General features: G+C 38.7%; 1 protein-coding gene across 2 annotated transcripts in view; it reads right to left on the bottom strand.

Annotated features, from left to right (window-relative positions):
• LOC126588468 (kinesin-like protein KIN-7H) overlaps window positions 1–13,602 on the bottom strand; it is a 58,161-nt gene extending 44,559 nt beyond the window's left edge. The window contains exons 1-14 of one of the 2 annotated variants that reach the window (XM_050253564.1): window positions 13,207–13,591; window positions 11,796–12,253; window positions 11,305–11,394; window positions 11,086–11,186; window positions 10,871–10,984; window positions 10,714–10,795; window positions 10,560–10,627; window positions 10,393–10,458; window positions 10,171–10,295; window positions 9,650–9,986; window positions 9,062–9,160; window positions 8,022–8,972; window positions 7,607–7,926; window positions 6,841–7,490 (exon numbers count right to left, since the gene is read on the bottom strand). In XM_050253564.1, the coding sequence (XP_050109521.1) occupies window positions 7,163–7,490; window positions 7,607–7,926; window positions 8,022–8,972; window positions 9,062–9,160; window positions 9,650–9,986; window positions 10,171–10,295; window positions 10,393–10,458; window positions 10,560–10,627; window positions 10,714–10,795; window positions 10,871–10,984; window positions 11,086–11,186; window positions 11,305–11,394; window positions 11,796–12,006 (2,892 nt within the window). In that variant the 5' untranslated portion in view covers window positions 12,007–12,253; window positions 13,207–13,591 and the 3' untranslated portion in view covers window positions 6,841–7,162. Of the gene's footprint in view, window positions 1–6,840; window positions 7,491–7,606; window positions 7,927–8,021; window positions 8,973–9,061; window positions 9,161–9,649; window positions 9,987–10,170; window positions 10,296–10,392; window positions 10,459–10,559; window positions 10,628–10,713; window positions 10,796–10,870; window positions 10,985–11,085; window positions 11,187–11,304; window positions 11,395–11,795; window positions 12,254–13,206 lie in introns of those variants that run through there. The other variant, XM_050253568.1, reaches the window with a different exon arrangement.
• Window positions 13,603–17,786: the final 4,184 nt, after the last annotated feature.

Genomic DNA, 17,786 nt, shown 5'->3' on the forward strand with positions numbered 1-17,786 from the left:
GTTCCATCCCGATCGGTTGATTTTCAGACACCCCTTCAGGCACTTTCTTCACATGTTGATGCTCCTGCAGTCCCTAATCTTCCACCTCATGTGTTTGGTTGTGTGGCATTCGTTCATCTTCAGAAACAACAACGAAGTAAGCTTGAACCTCGAGCCTTACGATGTGTGTTTGTGGGGTATGCATCAAGGCAGAAAGGATACCGTTGTTATCACCCACCGACGAATAAGTTGTTTGTCACTATGGATGTTGCGTTTCATGAGAATGATATGTACTTTGCCAATCCCGAGTTTTCACTTCAGGGGGAGAATCAGAAAGAAGTTCAAACTCTTGATTATACTATTCCAGATATAGATAGAGTGAATGATTTGGATTTAAGTGGTGATGTCTTGGAAATAAGTGGTGATCATTCACACGAAAATAATGATGTGAATGAATTGGAATTAAGTGGTAATGTCTTGGAGACCAGTGGTGATCATTCACATGGAAACAATGTTGAAAACCTTGAAAGGGACGAGTCGACATCGCCAGATAACTCACTGCCAGATAGCTCACTGCCAGTTTCCTCACCACCGGACAGCCCTGTATCGCCAGCTACCTCACAGTCGATCTTGAGTCCCAATAACCATAATCAATCGTCTTCGATCCCGGATGCACCACCACCACGTCGTCTACCTGATCGCGTCAACCGAGGTATTCCTAAACTTACTTATGAAGCCGACCCTAAATGCAAAACTAGGTATCCAGTGAGTAAGCCCAACCTTGAGTCTAATGTGTTATACCCGTTAAGTAATTATGTGTCTACCAGTCACCTGTCAGAATCAAATAAGTCGTTTGTGCATCAATTATCTACTGTATCTATTCCTAACAGTGTGCAGGAGGCTTTAACTGATCCACGTTGGCAAGTAGCAATGAATGAAGAGTTGAAGTCTTTGAAGAAGAATGCTACCTGGGAAATCACAGATTTGCCAGCTGGTAAGAAACCTGTGGGATGCAAATGGGTCTATACTGTGAAATACAAAGCAGATGGGACGGTGGATCGTTTCAAGGCAAGACTGGTAGCAAAAGGATACACTCAAAAATATGGAATCGACTACACAGATACATTTGCACCTGTAGCCAAGATCAACACAGTTCGTGTTTTGTTGTCATTGGCTGCAAATCTTAATTGGCCCTTACAACAGTTCGATGTGAAGAACGCCTTCTTGCATGGAGACTTGACAGAAGAGATTTATATGGATCTTCCATCGGGATGTAATGCTCCAGATAAATACAAAAGAAAAGTGTGCAGGTTGAAGAAATCCTTGTATGGCTTGAAGCAGTCTCCTCGAGCATGGTTCGGAAGATTCACAAAATCTATGAGAGCATTCGGTTACATACAAAGTAACTCTGATCATACTTTGTTCCTGAAAAGACAGAATGGGAAGCTTACTGCACTTATTGTGTATGTAGACGATATGGTGGTAATAGGTAATGATCCGGAAGAACGTGGGGCCTTGCAAAGATACCTGTCTACAGAATTTGAAATGAAGGACCTTGGATCCCTGAAATATTTTTTAGGGATTGAGGTGTCGAGAAACAGTTCTGGAATTTTCTTGTCTCAGAGGAAGTATATTATTGATTTGTTGCACGAAACTGGCATGTCAGCTTGTCAGCCAGTAGCTACACCATTAGAAGAAGGATTGAAGCTTAGTGTTTATCCTAATCAAGTACCAGTTGACAAAGGAAGATACCAAAGGTTAGTAGGCCGTTTGATGTATTTGGCACACACAAGACCGGACCTTGCTTATGCCTTGAGTGTAGTGAGTCAATACATGCATGATCCTGGAGAACAACATATGAATGCCGTGATGAGAATATTGCGATATTTGAAGGGAAGTCCGGGCAAAGGAATTTTGTTTAAGAGGAATAATCACTTTAGTGTTGAAGGTTATACTGATGCAGACTGGGCAGGTTCCATTGATGATAGACGCTCAACATCAGGTTACTTTACGTTTGTTGGGGGTAACTTAGTTACATGGAGAAGTAAGAAACAGAATGTGGTTGCCCGTTCCAGTGCAGAAGCAGAATACAGAGGTATGGCTTTGGGGATTTGTGAAATTTTGTGGCTTAAGCTTCTGTTAAGCGATTTGGGTATACAACATGATCAGCCCATGAAATTATTTTGTGATAATAAAGCTGCTCGTGACATTGCACATAATCCGGTACAACATGATAGAACAAAGCATGTTGAAGTTGATCGGTTCTTCATCAAAGAAAAATTGGAAGGGAAAATAATTGAAGTACCGGCGATAAGAACAGAAGATCAGTTGGCAGATATCCTCACAAAAGCTGTTTCGAGTCACAAGTTTTCAAGGTTCTTACACAAGTTGGGCATGAGCGACATATATGCACCAACTTGAGAGGGAGTGTTGACTTTTGTATTTTAGGTAGGATCCCTAATTGATATGTAATCCCATGTAATCACTTGTAATTAGTTTTCTTTCCTTTTATATTAGGGTTGTACACCTATAAGTTCCTCTTATTGAGAAGAATATATTATTATTCAAAGCATTCTCTTCTCAACGTTTGAAGCAACAGACACAAGGATGATTGTCGACCCTCTTCTGCGACTTTTACATGAAAAAAACAATTTCGTTACGAAAAATGCTTGCATTGCCCTCACAAAATTTTCATGTACAAGCAACTATTTTCACGTTGAGGTTTCCAAGGCAATAATAATTGCCGGAGCAGCTACGCAACTGATCCGACTTTTTTATTTTGGGTATTGGAATGTTCAGCTTCATGCCTTGGTTCTTATATGTTACATTGCGATTCATGTGCCTGGGAGTGAAGAGCTTGCCCAGGCTAAGGTGCTCGCCGCGCTTAAATGGGCGCCCAAGCATCATTATTTTACCGACCATGAAAAATTGAACAAATTATTCTACGCTGCACCGGATGTACCAGAAAATGAAGTTGCTGAGGCTGAAGCTCGCGTGCACGCCAGGTATGGTTGGGAGTTGCAACGATCTTATATGACCCCAACTGAAACACTCTACACACTCTTACACAATGATACGAGTATGTTGGATCTTTATCATTCTTAAGGTTCTAAAAGACGCTAGGCGCTAGTCGGGCGGCATTTCTTAAACCTAAAAACAAATGTCATATAATCTCTTATGACTAATTAGGCTTTGGTTAGATCATCTAGGCTACATTCTAGGATCTCAAGTAGTCTATTTTCATAAAATGTTGAGCTAAATTTTCATTATCTTCTAATAAGACTTTGAGTCAGACATAAGACCAGAAATACTTCAATGCGTGACAAATCTTCCGGGATGTTGTAGGATGCGAGTGTTGGTTTGATCAGCTATACCATGCCGATCGACCAACTACTCGCATCCCACAATATTGAACCTAATATTGGAGAAAACACCTACATAAAGGCAGGTTGTTTCTTTTCTTTTGTCATAGGAAATTAGATAGACAGAGAAAAGAGAGATAAGATGGGCAGAATTAAGAATTAGTAGTGATTGAGAATGGTAAAAATTGTAGCTTGGTGTTCTTTTCTTTTGAGCGTCGGTAAGGAGCTTTACTTTACAAGAAACTAGGGAAGCCTTACGCACCATTTCTAGCCTGACCAAATTTACAATCACAACTTTTTAACTCAAAAACAAAGTCTGTAATTGATTTGTACAAAATCTTCCTTTTTTGTATAGCTTGATTGTAGGCTAGGTTAATTCTCTTCCAAGAGAATGAGTCTGTATAAATGGCCTTTGTATCTTTGTTGAATATTAATTGAATTTCAGCCGAATATATTTTTACACTTCTTCCCCCAAAACCCCCTCAATCAAATCTCTTTCCCTCCAAACCCCAAAACCCACTTTCGCCTCCAGGTCCCAGGCCCTCGACTCCTCGCTCCTGATTTCCTCAGCCCCTCAATCAAATTTTCCAACATAATACCCATTTGTCTCTTACTTGCACCGGTGCCTTCTTCCTTCCCCCTTTTCTCCTCTCCTCATTTCCTTCTCCTTCTCTTCTCTCCTCATTTACTTCCAGTCCAACACTTGCAACTAAGAGCCTCTGGGAAAGGACAAGGTGAAATAATTCATTCACTTTTTAAATTCTGGGTTTTATTTTTAAGCCACGATTCATTTCCAATTATTGTGTTTTAGTTTTACCTTGTTTCTGATCTTGTGGTGATTTTTTAAGTTGGGTTTTTGTGCAATTATTGGCTTAACTGATCACCATTACTGCTCTTAATCATTGGCTTAAGTTGTTTGATTCTTCACGTAATCACTGTCCTGTTTTGTTCTGTCAACAGAAATTGCATAATATATTATGTGATCTGCACTTCAGATACCATAACATCACCGCTCCAATTTCTTTCAGTCTCTCCGTTCTAAGAACAGATGCAGTGTTCCTTTGCTCCTGATGAACACACCAACGACACATGAAGATGCTAAGAAGTTATGCTGATTGCGAGATGCTCTGTAAGGAGAGGGTCTTGATTTGTATATTTTGGCTTTAAGGGGTCTATTCTCGTTCGTAGTAATCTCGATTTCGATGACGGAATTGGTTGGGCCAAGGTTGTACAGCTGCCGCAATTGCCGAAACCATGTTGCCCTTCATGACGATGTCATTTTGAAAGCCTTTCAGGTGAACATAGGTTGAGTATGGAAACATAGGTTGAATATGGAAAATGCAGTGAATGGAGGGGAGGGGAAAGAAATGATTGAAAGTGGTTTATATTTTTTTTATTATTAATATATTTTCTGTCGGTTTTATTCGACAAGAATGCTTTTATTTATTCATTATTAATAAATTTCCTGTCGGTTATATCTGACACAAGTTCTGTCGGTTTTAGTATTTTCTGTTGGTTTTATCCGACAGAGAGTGCTCTTATTTATTCATTATTAATATATTTTCTGTCAGTTATATCGACACAATTTCTGTCGGTTTTAGAGTATTTTCTGTCAAAAAATTCATTTCCTGATGCTACAATTTTGTCACTTATTATATCCATCATTGCATCCATTTTCTGTCGGATTTTGCATAGCTGACACTAAAAAATGGTTTTGTAGTGGTGAGGCAGAGAAGAAGTGGATCCTCGAGATCAAATCCAAGTCTCAAAAGTTGGCGGGGCTTCTCCGCCAACTCCGCAGTTCCCGCCTCTCCGGCCCTGATATCTTCGACCGCCCCATACGGTACATCCTCGAGCTGGTCGAACTAATCCCCAACGATTTCAATCCAGGCTGATGAAGAACTCTTATGCTCACATCATCATCAAGATCATCAACCATTTCAACATCACGTGTTTCGTGCCCCACGGCATCAACCCTTTAAGGCTCAGGGATATGTTGATGCAACTCGAAAATGTAATTGGCGACGTGTCGTGGCTGACCATCCTGCTTAGTTCTGTGAATAGTGTGGACGCAGAGATCGCAGCTAGACACCCCAAATGCCGCGATGTTTTCGTACAGCGTGATGTAGTCTACTGGCTCTTGAGCCATCTAGCATTCGAAACTGTTGAAGTAGATAGTAACCATGCCACGAGCAAAACCAATAGTAATGTCAATGGCAATGAAGACCCTGCCACCAAGGCTGAAATGAAAGCTATGGCGACCAGAGCCCTTGCCAAACTAGCCAAAGGGAACTCAGCCATTGTTCCTAGCATCGCAGAATCAAGTGTCCTCTTAATTTTAGCTGTGAACCTAGAAAAGGGTACCAAAGATGTTCAATTGCAATCTGCCGAAGCATTAATGGAGATCACTGCGGTTGCTGAGGAGGATGCTGAACTGAGAACATCTGCCTTGTATCGTAATTCTCCAGCTCGGAAATCTATCGTTGATCAATTAGTAATAAAGTTCACCGATGAGAAGGAAGATCCGGAGCTCCTGATCCCGTGCATTAAAGCTGTTGGGAATTTAGCAACAACATTTGAAGCAACAGACACAAGGATGATTGTCGACCCTCTTCTGCGACTTTTACATGAAACAAACAATTTCGTTACGAAAAATGCTTGCATTGCCCTCACAAAATTTGCATGTACAACAAGCAACTATTTTCACGTTGAGGTTTCCAAGCCAATAATAATTGCTGGAGCAGCTACGCAACTGATCCGACTTTTTTATTTTGGGTATTGGAATGTTCAGCTTCATGCCTTGGTTCTTATATGTTACATTGCGATTCATGTGCCTGGGAGTGAAGAGCTTGCCCAGGCTAAGGTGCTCGCCGCGCTTAAATGGGCGCCCAAGCATCATTATTTTACCGACCATGAAAAATTGAACAAATTATTCTACGCTGCACCGGATGTACCAGAAAATGAAGTTGCTGAGGCTGAAGCTCGCGTGCACGCCAGGTATGGTTGGGAGTTGCAACGATCTTATATGACCCCAACTGAAACACTCTACACACTCTTACACAATGATACGAGTATGTTGGATCTTTATCATTCTTAAGGTTCTAAAAGACGCTAGGCGCTAGTCGGGCGGCATTTCTTAAACCTAAAAACAAATGTCATATAATCTCTTATGACTAATTAGGCTTTGGTTAGATCATCTAGGCTACATTCTAGGATCTCAAGTAGTCTATTTTCATAAAATGTTGAGCTAAATTTTCATTATCTTCTAATAAGACTTTGAGTCAGACATAAGACCAGAAATACTTCAATGCGTGACAAATCTTCCGGGATGTTGTAGGATGCGAGTGTTGGTTTGATCAGCTATACCATGCCGATCGACCAACTACTCGCATCCCACAATATTGAACCTAATATTGGAGAAAACACCTACATAAAGGCAGGTTGTTTCTTTTCTTTTGTCATAGGAAATTAGATAGACAGAGAAAAGAGAGATAAGATGGGCAGAATTAAGAATTAGTAGTGATTGAGAATGGTAAAAATTGTAGCTTGGTGTTCTTTTCTTTTGAGCGTCGGTAAGGAGCTTTACTTTACAAGAAACTAGGGAAGCCTTACGCACCATTTCTAGCCTGACCAAATTTACAATCACAACTTTTTAACTCAAAAACAAAAATATTACAATCAGAAAGCAGATCCAAAAAATAAAAATATACAATCTGAAGAGAGAATATCAAATGGGATATTTGACACGGAATCATAATCTATACGCGAATGGAATTGGACTCGATGAAATTTCTGTACTGGGTGATCAATCTTGCAAAAGCTTACACAAGAGACCTGAAACTTTCTGACCAAAAGTGAGATTTCCGCTTGGTGAGAGTGTCTCGCGGTGCAAACCTGAGACCAAACATCTCCTTGAATGCTTGCTCGGGCTCTACTGAACCTACCAACTTTGCAACAATTGTGGCACTGTCCATGATATGGTCCAGGTTTTGTGTGTTACTCCACAGGAGGTTTGCCAATTGCAACCGCCTATGCTTCGAGTGTAGACTGATACCCCACTTTAGGTAGAGGTTATTTCTTTCATCCTCAGACAGTCGCCTTCGCATTTGCTTGCTCAGCATGTGTCTCTCACTAGTCAAAGCCTTCATGCTATATACAGAATAAAACATGTTTTAAGCCGACCAATGCAGGCAATATGTAACAAAGTTAAAACATATCGTGAGTGTCTGCAACCTTCTATTCTAGATCGGTGATAACGAACTTACCTTGAAGCGGGTGTTAGAGTTTGGCCATCTTCCAGAGTCTGATTTCCACGCGAAAATGTGTCTTTGAGGAAGGACAATCTCCTGACCTCAACCTCCATGTAAATCGAATCACTTGGGTCACCTTTAAATAGGAGGAAGAAGTAAGTCCTGTGAACCAATGACACATTGCAGGCATCCCAAAGTTCAATGATCTCTCTTTGCAGCTTGTTGAATTCTGAAGGCCACCTTGAAGGGCTTTCGTCATCAATGGGCATTGGGTCCAAGCCAACATCTTTTACATCCTTTGGAGACGGTATGGGCATTGAATCCGTCTCCGGTACCTGCAACACGAGACAATCCATGTTAGAACTATAATTAATCAGATTGTCTACAACTTCTCTTTTTTTTGTGATGCAATATAATCAAAATCACTCACCACAGAATCAGCAAGTTGAGTATTGCATTGTGTATCGGTCGTTTCCTCTGCTCCTTCAACTAAAGTACTGCTTTCAGTTACCTTGTCATCAGTTGTGCATTTTGTACCCTGTGCTTTACGCTCATCAATAGCAGCACTTCTTGCAGAAGCCTGAGAAGCATTTCTTGATAGCCTTTCAGTCTCAGCACCATAGTTCAGAGAAGGAAGTTTCTTTTGGAAACCCTCGGGCCTTCCTATAAATTTTTTCTCAAACTCAATAGTAGGTGTGCTCTCATTCTTCTCTACCAACTCAAGCCACCATGGAGACGAATTATTCATAAGCCTTGCTTTGCAGCTTCTACTCCTCCTCAACATCACAACAGAGGGGCAAAACATTTCTTTCTCGGGCAGCCATTGAGGTGTCCTTTCAGAAGAAGGAACTACAAAACCTTTTTGTTTAGGTAGGGGTGACTCCAATTCCTGATTTGTGCCATCTCCATTTTCGACTGTGGTCAGTCCTGAGGTAGCTGTGTTTGCGAAAGGAGACGACATATTTGAGTTTTGGTATCTACTAGCACTTGAATCTGATATATTTGACACTATATATCTGTTTGTGCCAGACTCTTCCATTTCAATGCAGCGAACTTCCTTGCAGAAATCCTCTGAATTTCCATCAAACTGTTCTTTGCTTTCCTCTTGATGCAGATTACCGTCAACAAAATTAGGAATGCCATCGGATAACTGCCGGGAGGAATCAGTGTGCATGAAATTCTCTTCCAAGTCAGGAAGTTGGAACAGAGTCTCCTCTGAACTAGTCCTACTGTCTCCATCAGAATACTGAGAGGTGCCAAAAGATCTCACACTGTTGGCTCGGCCACGAGAGACGGCCCGAACAGGCGCACCTGCCATTTTCATTTCAAAGTCCCATGAAACTTGCCCACGCAATTTGGGGTAATAACGTTCCAGATCCTCCTACAATTATATGAAAAGAAATTCAACTTAGCACAGACGGAGAAAATTGTAGTGAAATAAAATTCTTCAGTTTATTTTAGTACACATACTTCTGATGGTTTATCATCTCCAAGCACTCGCACCAGATCCTTAACCTGAGATTGAGCAAGGTCTCGTTGCTGAGTTAGCTCCGATACCTCTTTTTTGAGCTGCATAATGAATAAACAAAACCAAAAGTTTTAGACAAGAAGAAGGAGCCTGAATCATGAATAGGAAAAACTGTACTATGCCTCATACATATGAGAACCACGGATCAAAGGACAATCAAATTGCCATGGTTTCTAACAAGGTGAGCACAAGTGAAGATGTTCAGAGATTTCTGCATGAGAGGACTCGAGAATCATGACCCATGACTACAAGTAACTAGCATCGAGAAACATGCTTCATCAAATTGTGCAAAGACCAGAAAGAAAATATTTGTAGGTAACTGCATATCAAAGAGTATAATTCACCTCGGCTTTCCATAGTTGGAATAACCTGGCTTTTAAATTTTTTCGTGAATCCGTGATCTTTTAAGAGGTCAGCATAGATACTGGCCTTTGTTATGTGTTTCTTTGCCCGGTTTTAGATATGTTCGGGATAGGTACCAAATGCATTTTTGAGGATCTGACAGATAATAATAGGAGCCTATTCGTTACCTTTTCAATTTGAAGGTCCTTTTCTCTCAGTAATGTTGAAGAATCAGCTGAAACAATTTTGTGTCCTGAACCTCTCAACTCATTCTCTAGTCTAGTCAATTCTTTTTGCAAATGCTTCACCAATGCTTTATCCGACATGACCACGTTAACTTGTGCGCTTGTTGTCACTTCTTTAGCACAGCTCGCAAATAAGAGGGTATTTCTTGATTGCTCAACATGGCTATGTGCAGGACTCATGGTACAGATGATGGCAGTTCTAGCATTTCCTCCCAACGAGGACTGCAGTATGCGGGTTAGCTTTGAATCTCTGTAAGGAACATGCCCACTTCTTCCCTTGCTGCGTGAAACCACAGTATTGAACAATTTCATAAAAATTCTTATTATGCTAGAACTTCATTTTACATGAACTAATACAAAGAATCAATAGGAATAATAAGACTCGACATTCAATTGCACAAAGTAGAATAAATTTTTGCAAAGACCATAACTGAGAAAATGAAAGACAAGCTACTCAAGCTGACCTGAGCTTACGGATAACAGTGCCTAGAGTTAGTAAACTGCGATTTATGTGGCAACCCTCTTTCAACCTTGCTCCAGCTGATAACGTCTGGGATGCACGTTCACTTCCAGCAAGATCGACAAAGTTCTGTACAGTAAAGAATTATATCATTCTGTTGTTATCCTTTATTCCTTTAGTCGTGATTATTTATTCATTTTTTTCTTTAAAAACTTTTAGTACTTACCACAACAGCAGTAAGGGAGCTTGATTTGTCATAGCCAAGAAACTCACGCGCTGAACTTTCAATGACCTGATTCCACAGCATATTAGACTCTTGAGGTAATTTAACATAATTATTAAGCAACCAACTATTTCTTAGCCAACGAAAAAACAAAGTGATATTAATCGTACCAATCTGAGAATCTGATGAGATCTGGAGCTTGCTTCATTTAGGGCTGTTTCCCCTATCTGTCTTTGAGCTGTGGAATTTATCAAGACATTGTTTGAATTTTCTATCATAGTCATGTGGGAACTTTGAAAGACATACTACTTAAGGCATCCTTACCTTCACAGACAGATAGAAGTTCTTTGAAATGGTTCCAGTCCGTTAGAGTTTCCTCGGTGAGTTTCTCAACAATTGTACCTCTCTATTTAAAAGGCCAACAATTAGTACATGAAACTTACATATAGGAGTTTTAAAGCATATCAAAAGTGATATTTACCTCTGGATCATCTAGAAGTCTAAGCGGAGTGGTATCTGCACTAAGGAGGTCCCTAACAGATTCGTTGTAGATCTCCAGGGCAGAGAACTTCAAATTGAATTCTCTCTCCGTGTGCTACATATAATACAGATAATTCATCAAATATGGAAAACCAAAGACATTAATGAAATGCAGAAACAGAAGAAAGAAAGATTCTTAATATGTCTATTAATTACCTTCTCTATGTAGTCATATATATCCGCAACAGTGTAGTCCGTAATTGCACTCATGGTATACGTCTTTCCACTGCTTGTTTGTCCATATGCAAAGATACTTGCTGAAAGGAGATTACCACATAAACATGTTTAGGTATTACTCCAAATGTTCAGCTAAAAAAACTGTTAATTAAATAAGAATAATGACAAAGAAAGGAAAGTAAAATGTCTTCGACTTACAGTTTATACCGCTGACAACTGAAAGAGCAACTCTCTTGGCTCCCTCTTCATACACCCGCCTTGTGGAGCAGTCAGTCCCAAATACTCTGTCTGGTACCATGACAGGGAAAAAATACAGATTAGAAGAGTAATAACATTTTAAATCTAAATCCATGTGACACAATTGTAACAACAAAGGGTATGCAAAATGATTTACCAACAAATTAACGAAGATATATGGATGAAACAAAAGTCTGGACAGATTCATTAGTATTAATATGACAAAATTTACAGGAAATGATCTCAGCATATGCTAGCGCAAGAGAAAAAAAGATGATTGAAATCAAAACATTTCTGAAACTCCTACTGATGGAAACTAATTCTTCACAAACAGCTAAATGGCCATGCAATCTAAAATTCAAAGTCCACAATACTTGATGAATTTAGGCAAAAAATCAGAATGCATCACCAAAGGATATCTAATTTTATAAACCTGCAATGTAGGCACTCACCAAATGTGTAGGCAGTTGGGTACATGGAGCGTTCGGAAACTGAAAGATTGTTCCTGTATATGATAGTTGTGTCATTAATGCATTCCCAATCCGACACATCATTTCTAGCAGTCTCCTTCTCAACCAGAGGCCGCAGCCGGACTGAAACCAATATTCTCTCCCCGTGGCCAGCTGGCTCTTGCATTGGCTCCTCGCCATCAACGGCCACCATCTTTCACTCTTACCCTATTTTCTTCCAAAATCCACCTCCAAGCAAGATTGATAACAAAACTAAATACCAAGTATCCAACACATTTCTCTAAAAACCATGAATCATTGACTCTTCTATTCAGCTCCCAACAACGTTCCTTTCAATTCAACAAAATGCTTTATGTTCCCAAATGCTCAATAAATCAAATGTGCTGCTGGGTTTCCAAAGAACACAATGGCCAACCTAGTTATACACGGACAATCGTCATCTGCAATTAACAGACCAATCATTTGTCAGTGCTGATTCACCGGCATTTCGTTCCGCGTTGTGTCTCGACCATAATACAAAATCTCTTCCAAAATTTAATTTATATTCAGAAATGTGACAGACAAACACATACCCAACACACAAACAAACAGTGGCTCTCTATTATAATCGAAAGTTTGGATTTTTCCGACAGGGTAGCCGAACCCAGGCTGTCAAAAGTGCTTATTGTAATCAAAACCCGTTTCTGATTAAAAAAAGTGCTTTTCCAAGAATCAAAGAAAGACCAGAGAAAGAAAAACACAAACTTTTAATATTTATGTTTTAATCCTTAGGTTCAGAATTCAGAGTCACTTTCAAGGAATGTTTTCCAAGTTTAGAGAGAGAGAGAGAGAGAGAGAGAGAGAGTTAATGGCGGTGGTGTGAATTGTCAGATTTTTTTTCTGGGGAAACTCATGGTTTTTGGATGCTTCCATCTTTCTAAATTTGGCTCTGTACAGAGAAATCCAAACAGCACTTCCAAACCCACATTTCCCAAAAATAGAACACTCAAAATTCAAAAACTCGAATCCAAAAAAATCACTAATCTTCTCAGTAATTGCCACACGATGCCAACCAATTCGACCCAAAAATCATCCAATTTCTGGATTATCCAAAACCCCAAATTTAGAAATTTCCCCAAAAATGTAACTCAGAACGCTGTCACTACACATATTCACTAGAAATCGGAAAATAAATCGAAAAAAAAAAATCAATTCAGTTACAGTATAAATATATTCAGCATTACCAAACATAGAAATCGATCAGCAATCAGAGTCACTAGAAATTGGAAAAAAAATTCCCAACAAAAAAATAAAAGCAATTAAAATACAGTGAAAACACACTCAGCATTACGAAACATAGAAATCGATCTGCATTTCGAAAATCCAGAAGCAAAACACGTTAAAATTCTCTTACCTCCTGCAACCTAAGACCGCCATTGTTGAAAGCTTGAAGCTCCAAAGCGAACAATTTTTCTATAATATTTTGTGAAGAAAAATGTGTGAGTGGTTATGGCGTCGACTTCTGTGATAATTGACTGTTGCTTTCGGAGCTGCTGCGACAAATCATTGCTGGCCTTTGAATAAAACTACCGCGCTAACGCAGAAACGAGTGGCTACCCGGGACCGGGAGGGAGGAGGGTGTTGAAATGACTGATTTGCCCACGACATTGCACCTAATTTGCGTGGCAACCAGGGCTAAAAAGAGAAGGGCATTGAATTATGGTCGCTGTAAGCCTGTAAATTCGGTGGAGCACATGAGAAGTTGTGCTTCTTTTGCTCTAACTTTCGAAAGTAAACTCCCGAAATGCTTTCCACCGCCCATGTTAAAAGTCTCATAAAATAAATAGAGAGAGAAAATTTACAATATCCTAGCGGGAAAAATATCGAGCAGAGGATCCGAATCTAATACGAATAACATTACATAAAATAAGATTCCGAGAGTTGAAATCAAATCCGAGACTTTGCGTGTAAAGAATAATGATCTTAATTAATTGTTCTTGAAATATTTTAAAGTAGTTCTCATAAATTCTAAATCCGTCACTAAACATGTGCAACTGGACGGTAAATTCATTAGCAAATGATAACCATTGACTTGAACGACATTCATGGTTGACGAAATTTTTTTTGTATTTTCTTATCATCCTATTATGCCCACTCACATGTTTTTTCCACTATATTATTAATATTTTAAAAATCATAATCCTTTTTTTTAATTGAAAAAATCCTAATCGTAGAACTAATATATTAAAAAGGTTCCTTCACTATAAAATTTCTTCAACCATAATATACCAATTAAAATTCTTAATTAATAATTAAAAAAAAACAGGTTGAACTTCACCAAAATATGAGTAGTACTAGTTCATTCTTCACAAAGTAGAAGTCAAGTAATGAACATCTAGGGTTTAAAAAAAATCCTTACAATAAATTCATTTTCAATGTTTAAAGTTAATAAGTGGCGAATTGTCTTATACTATGTTTGAATGAGGCAAATAAACTTAAATTTGGACAAAGACAGAATTTACAAATTGATAGGTTAGCCAAACCATAAAATTGTACATATTCCAGAAAATAAAATTTCAATTTTGAATTTTATCATATTTTTTAGGCTAGTCAAACAATAAAATTTACAAATTCTAGAAAATAAAATTTCATCATTTCAACTTATGTCATTTTAAAATTTCTTAATAATTTTAAATTTATTCACCCACAAGTAGTGTTAATGACAAGTAGTGTTAATGACTAATAGAATTTTCCTCTCCAATACATTCAGAGTTCAGACAATTTTTCCCATCCCTTCTAATACAACAGTAGTCATTATTCAATATTAATGCTACACATCACATGGGCAAGGTTTGATGGATGGATCCCATATGTATATTATGTCCATATATAAAATATCCACAGAAAAAAGAGTTTAATAGATGAAAAGAAATTGTGGCATGCAGCCATGCAGGCTTTAGTTACAAAATAAAAAATCAGATGGGGAGCTTTTTATAGTTTTCTCCCGATGGGAGAGGCAAACAAAAAGCTGCGAAACGATGAGTATGGGGACCGCTTCTCTTTGACCCGAAAAAGAGTAAATAATAATGTATTATGCATGCACGAGGTTGAGACACACCATGTGAATTGGAGAGAAGAAGAAGAAGAAAGTGCAGGTTAAACATTCGTCCTTGATTAGCAGGACCCCATGCATCTGTCGAAAAACTCCACAGAAAAAAACATATGAAAAGGAAAGTTAATGTAGCACCAAAATAACTATTAATGGAATCCAAAAATAATATTTAATCGTATATCAGAGAGTACTAGATATATGTAATGAGCATGCAGATTCATTCGACTGGAATTGCATGTGCTGGCACCAACCATTTTTCCATTTTTTTTTAGCTTTATATTCATTGTTGCCGACAGTGATATTTCTTTTTTTATTTTTTTTATTTTTTTATTTTTGGTGACAATGGGGCACCAACCTTTCAGAAAAAAAAATTACATAAGGATATCACGAGGTCATGAGATTCCAATTATATTTGTAACTAGCAATTGACAACAAGAAAATGGAGCTTTATTTGTCTTGTTTATGTTATATTCCCCTTGTCATGAATCGTGCATCTTGAATTAATATTGAATTAAATAGAGGTTATCGTTTGCTCAATGATGAGGATGAATTGTGTGGTAGATAGGAGTTGTTCGTGGCTAGAATTTCCGTTGGGGATGTTTCCTAGCCGACGAGCACACAGCTTCCCGAGAAGTTGGCGCCGGTCGATGCTTTCTGTCGGGCTTCTGCTTTACTAGCGGGCTTGTCGGGCAAGGCTAAAAGAGAAGGACAGAGTTACCTTTGAAATGTGTCTTTGTGGGGCCTTAGGTATAGGCCTTGAGGCTCACAATCAAGATTAACTTTTAAGTGCTCAGGCGTGTCACTGCCATCTTCAGCATGGCAGATGTAAAACGGATGTTGAGTTTTAGTTTTATATATACCCGAGAGACTGTTTTAGTTATGAAATGTGTCTTTGTGGGGCCTTAGGTGTAGGCCTTGAGGCTTCCAATCAGGAACTAACCCAGTACTTGAATATATAATGTTTGTTTCATTGATTATAGAAGTATTATGACTATTATACTTCTGATTACCCGAGCCAGAAAAGCAGAAAGAATCCAAATAGGTGCCTTTGTAGGGCCTTAGGTGTAGGCCTTGAGGCTTCCCATCAAAATTCCTTCTATGCTCAAACGTTCTACGATAATCATAATATAATAGAAATAATACTAAGGGATAGGTCGATTACTTGTGCCCCAAGTAACTTCGGACTTCTTGTTTATCAAAGACTGTCGTGGATGGGTTAAGTCCACATAAGGTTCTTTTTTATGCCTTGAGATCAAGGACTTTTAAATGATCAATCTTACATGCCCGAGGGCTTAGAACTTAGATCTGATTTAATCTGTGAAGACATATTTAAATCGGATTCAAGAACTGAGGAGCCTTTTTAATCATCAACTTGCCAGAAATAACTTGGATACAACTGGAAGTATACAACATATTGCTAGACTACTGAATGAAAAGACAAAAAACAAAGAATGTCGGGCAAGGCTGATCGTCTTGCAACTTTCTATCTTTGTGGTTTATTAATGGGTTTGAGAGCTTAGAAAGAGGGGTAGGGAGATGGGTTTACAAAAGGAAATCAATACTATAGCAAGTTTTAGACAAGGTAGCAGAGCTATTACAAAGGCTTTAGGTGAGGGTTGATCCCGAAAGGGATGAAGGCTTGGGCTGACTACAGCTTCGTTGAAGGCAAATCTGGTTTGAGCAAATTTTGTGCTTGTATTTGTTTGTTTGATTGAGTGTCCTTATCTTTGATTTCTCTTTCTTCTTTTATAGACACTTCGGCTTGGCCTCATGTACCAGTAATCTTGCCCGAATGCAACTTGAAGGGCAATGACTCATCAGCTTTTTACTTGTACTGCCACTGTAAAGTGCTTTTGGGCTGATTAGCTGGCTGGTCTACACCACTTGACCTCTAAGTAGGTGAGCAAGTGGTTCAAATGGTCTGCACCTAGTCAGAAAATGGCCTATCCTGCTTTCTGGGCTTTGGCTGGGCTTCGGGCTTTTCTCCTTCTAGACCTCTTTCTTTTGGGCCAACTCCTTCTTGAGCCCAAAGTTCAAGTTTTAACCCAAATAGGAGTAGGTTAGGTTAAGAGTTCGAAACACTTCTAGATAATTAAAGAAGTAGTGATTCGAAGAGAGATGTTTATGCTCTCAATGAGCATGTTCTAAGAGACCAATATTATCATAAATTCGAACCTAGCTATGATTCGGCTAAAATTATATAAAGGGAAAATTAGGTTCACATCCTTAATGAACAAACTACACATATGGAGTAGGTTATATAAAAGTTAAAACTGATGAAATTAAGAAATTATTTTCAAAATGTCTCTTTGGCTACATCAAAATATTCCCCTTCCTTTTTTCTAGACCTCATCATTTTAACATTTTTTTCCCCTTGCTAAATTAGAAAATAGTACATCAACATATAGTCATGGAGGGTTAAATGTCGCTCTTGACTATGTTTTAGCTCTTAAAAATTCATATTTAAAAAAAATATATTTTAGTGCTAAATTTTTTTCATCTCCAGATATGCAAGGCTAACTCTTTCTATCTTGTCTTGAGATGCACATGTTAGGGCACACTAAGGGGCTTAAGGGCTTGATATATGTAACATGTCCTTGGCTAAATTTAGACCTAATTATTCTTTTAAGCAAATTCATTTTGGCCCTTGCTGGGAGATGAATTTTGCACAAATTCGAGCTAAAAGTGGCCCATAGGCCTTAACACACTTTTCTCCTACTAAATTAGAAAATACAAGTACTTGAATACTTGAACATAGCCAGGACCTTCTAATAGATTGTATTTCTTTTACATGGCACAACCTATACATCTGTCTTTACGTCTGTTTGTCTTCTTAAAGAGATTTTTCAATATGCTAAGGACACGAGTTAGTGTACCACATA

The sequence above is a fragment of the Malus sylvestris genome, chromosome 2, assembly GCF_916048215.2.
Source record: "Malus sylvestris chromosome 2, drMalSylv7.2, whole genome shotgun sequence".
Lineage (NCBI taxonomy): Eukaryota > Viridiplantae > Streptophyta > Magnoliopsida > Rosales > Rosaceae > Malus > Malus sylvestris.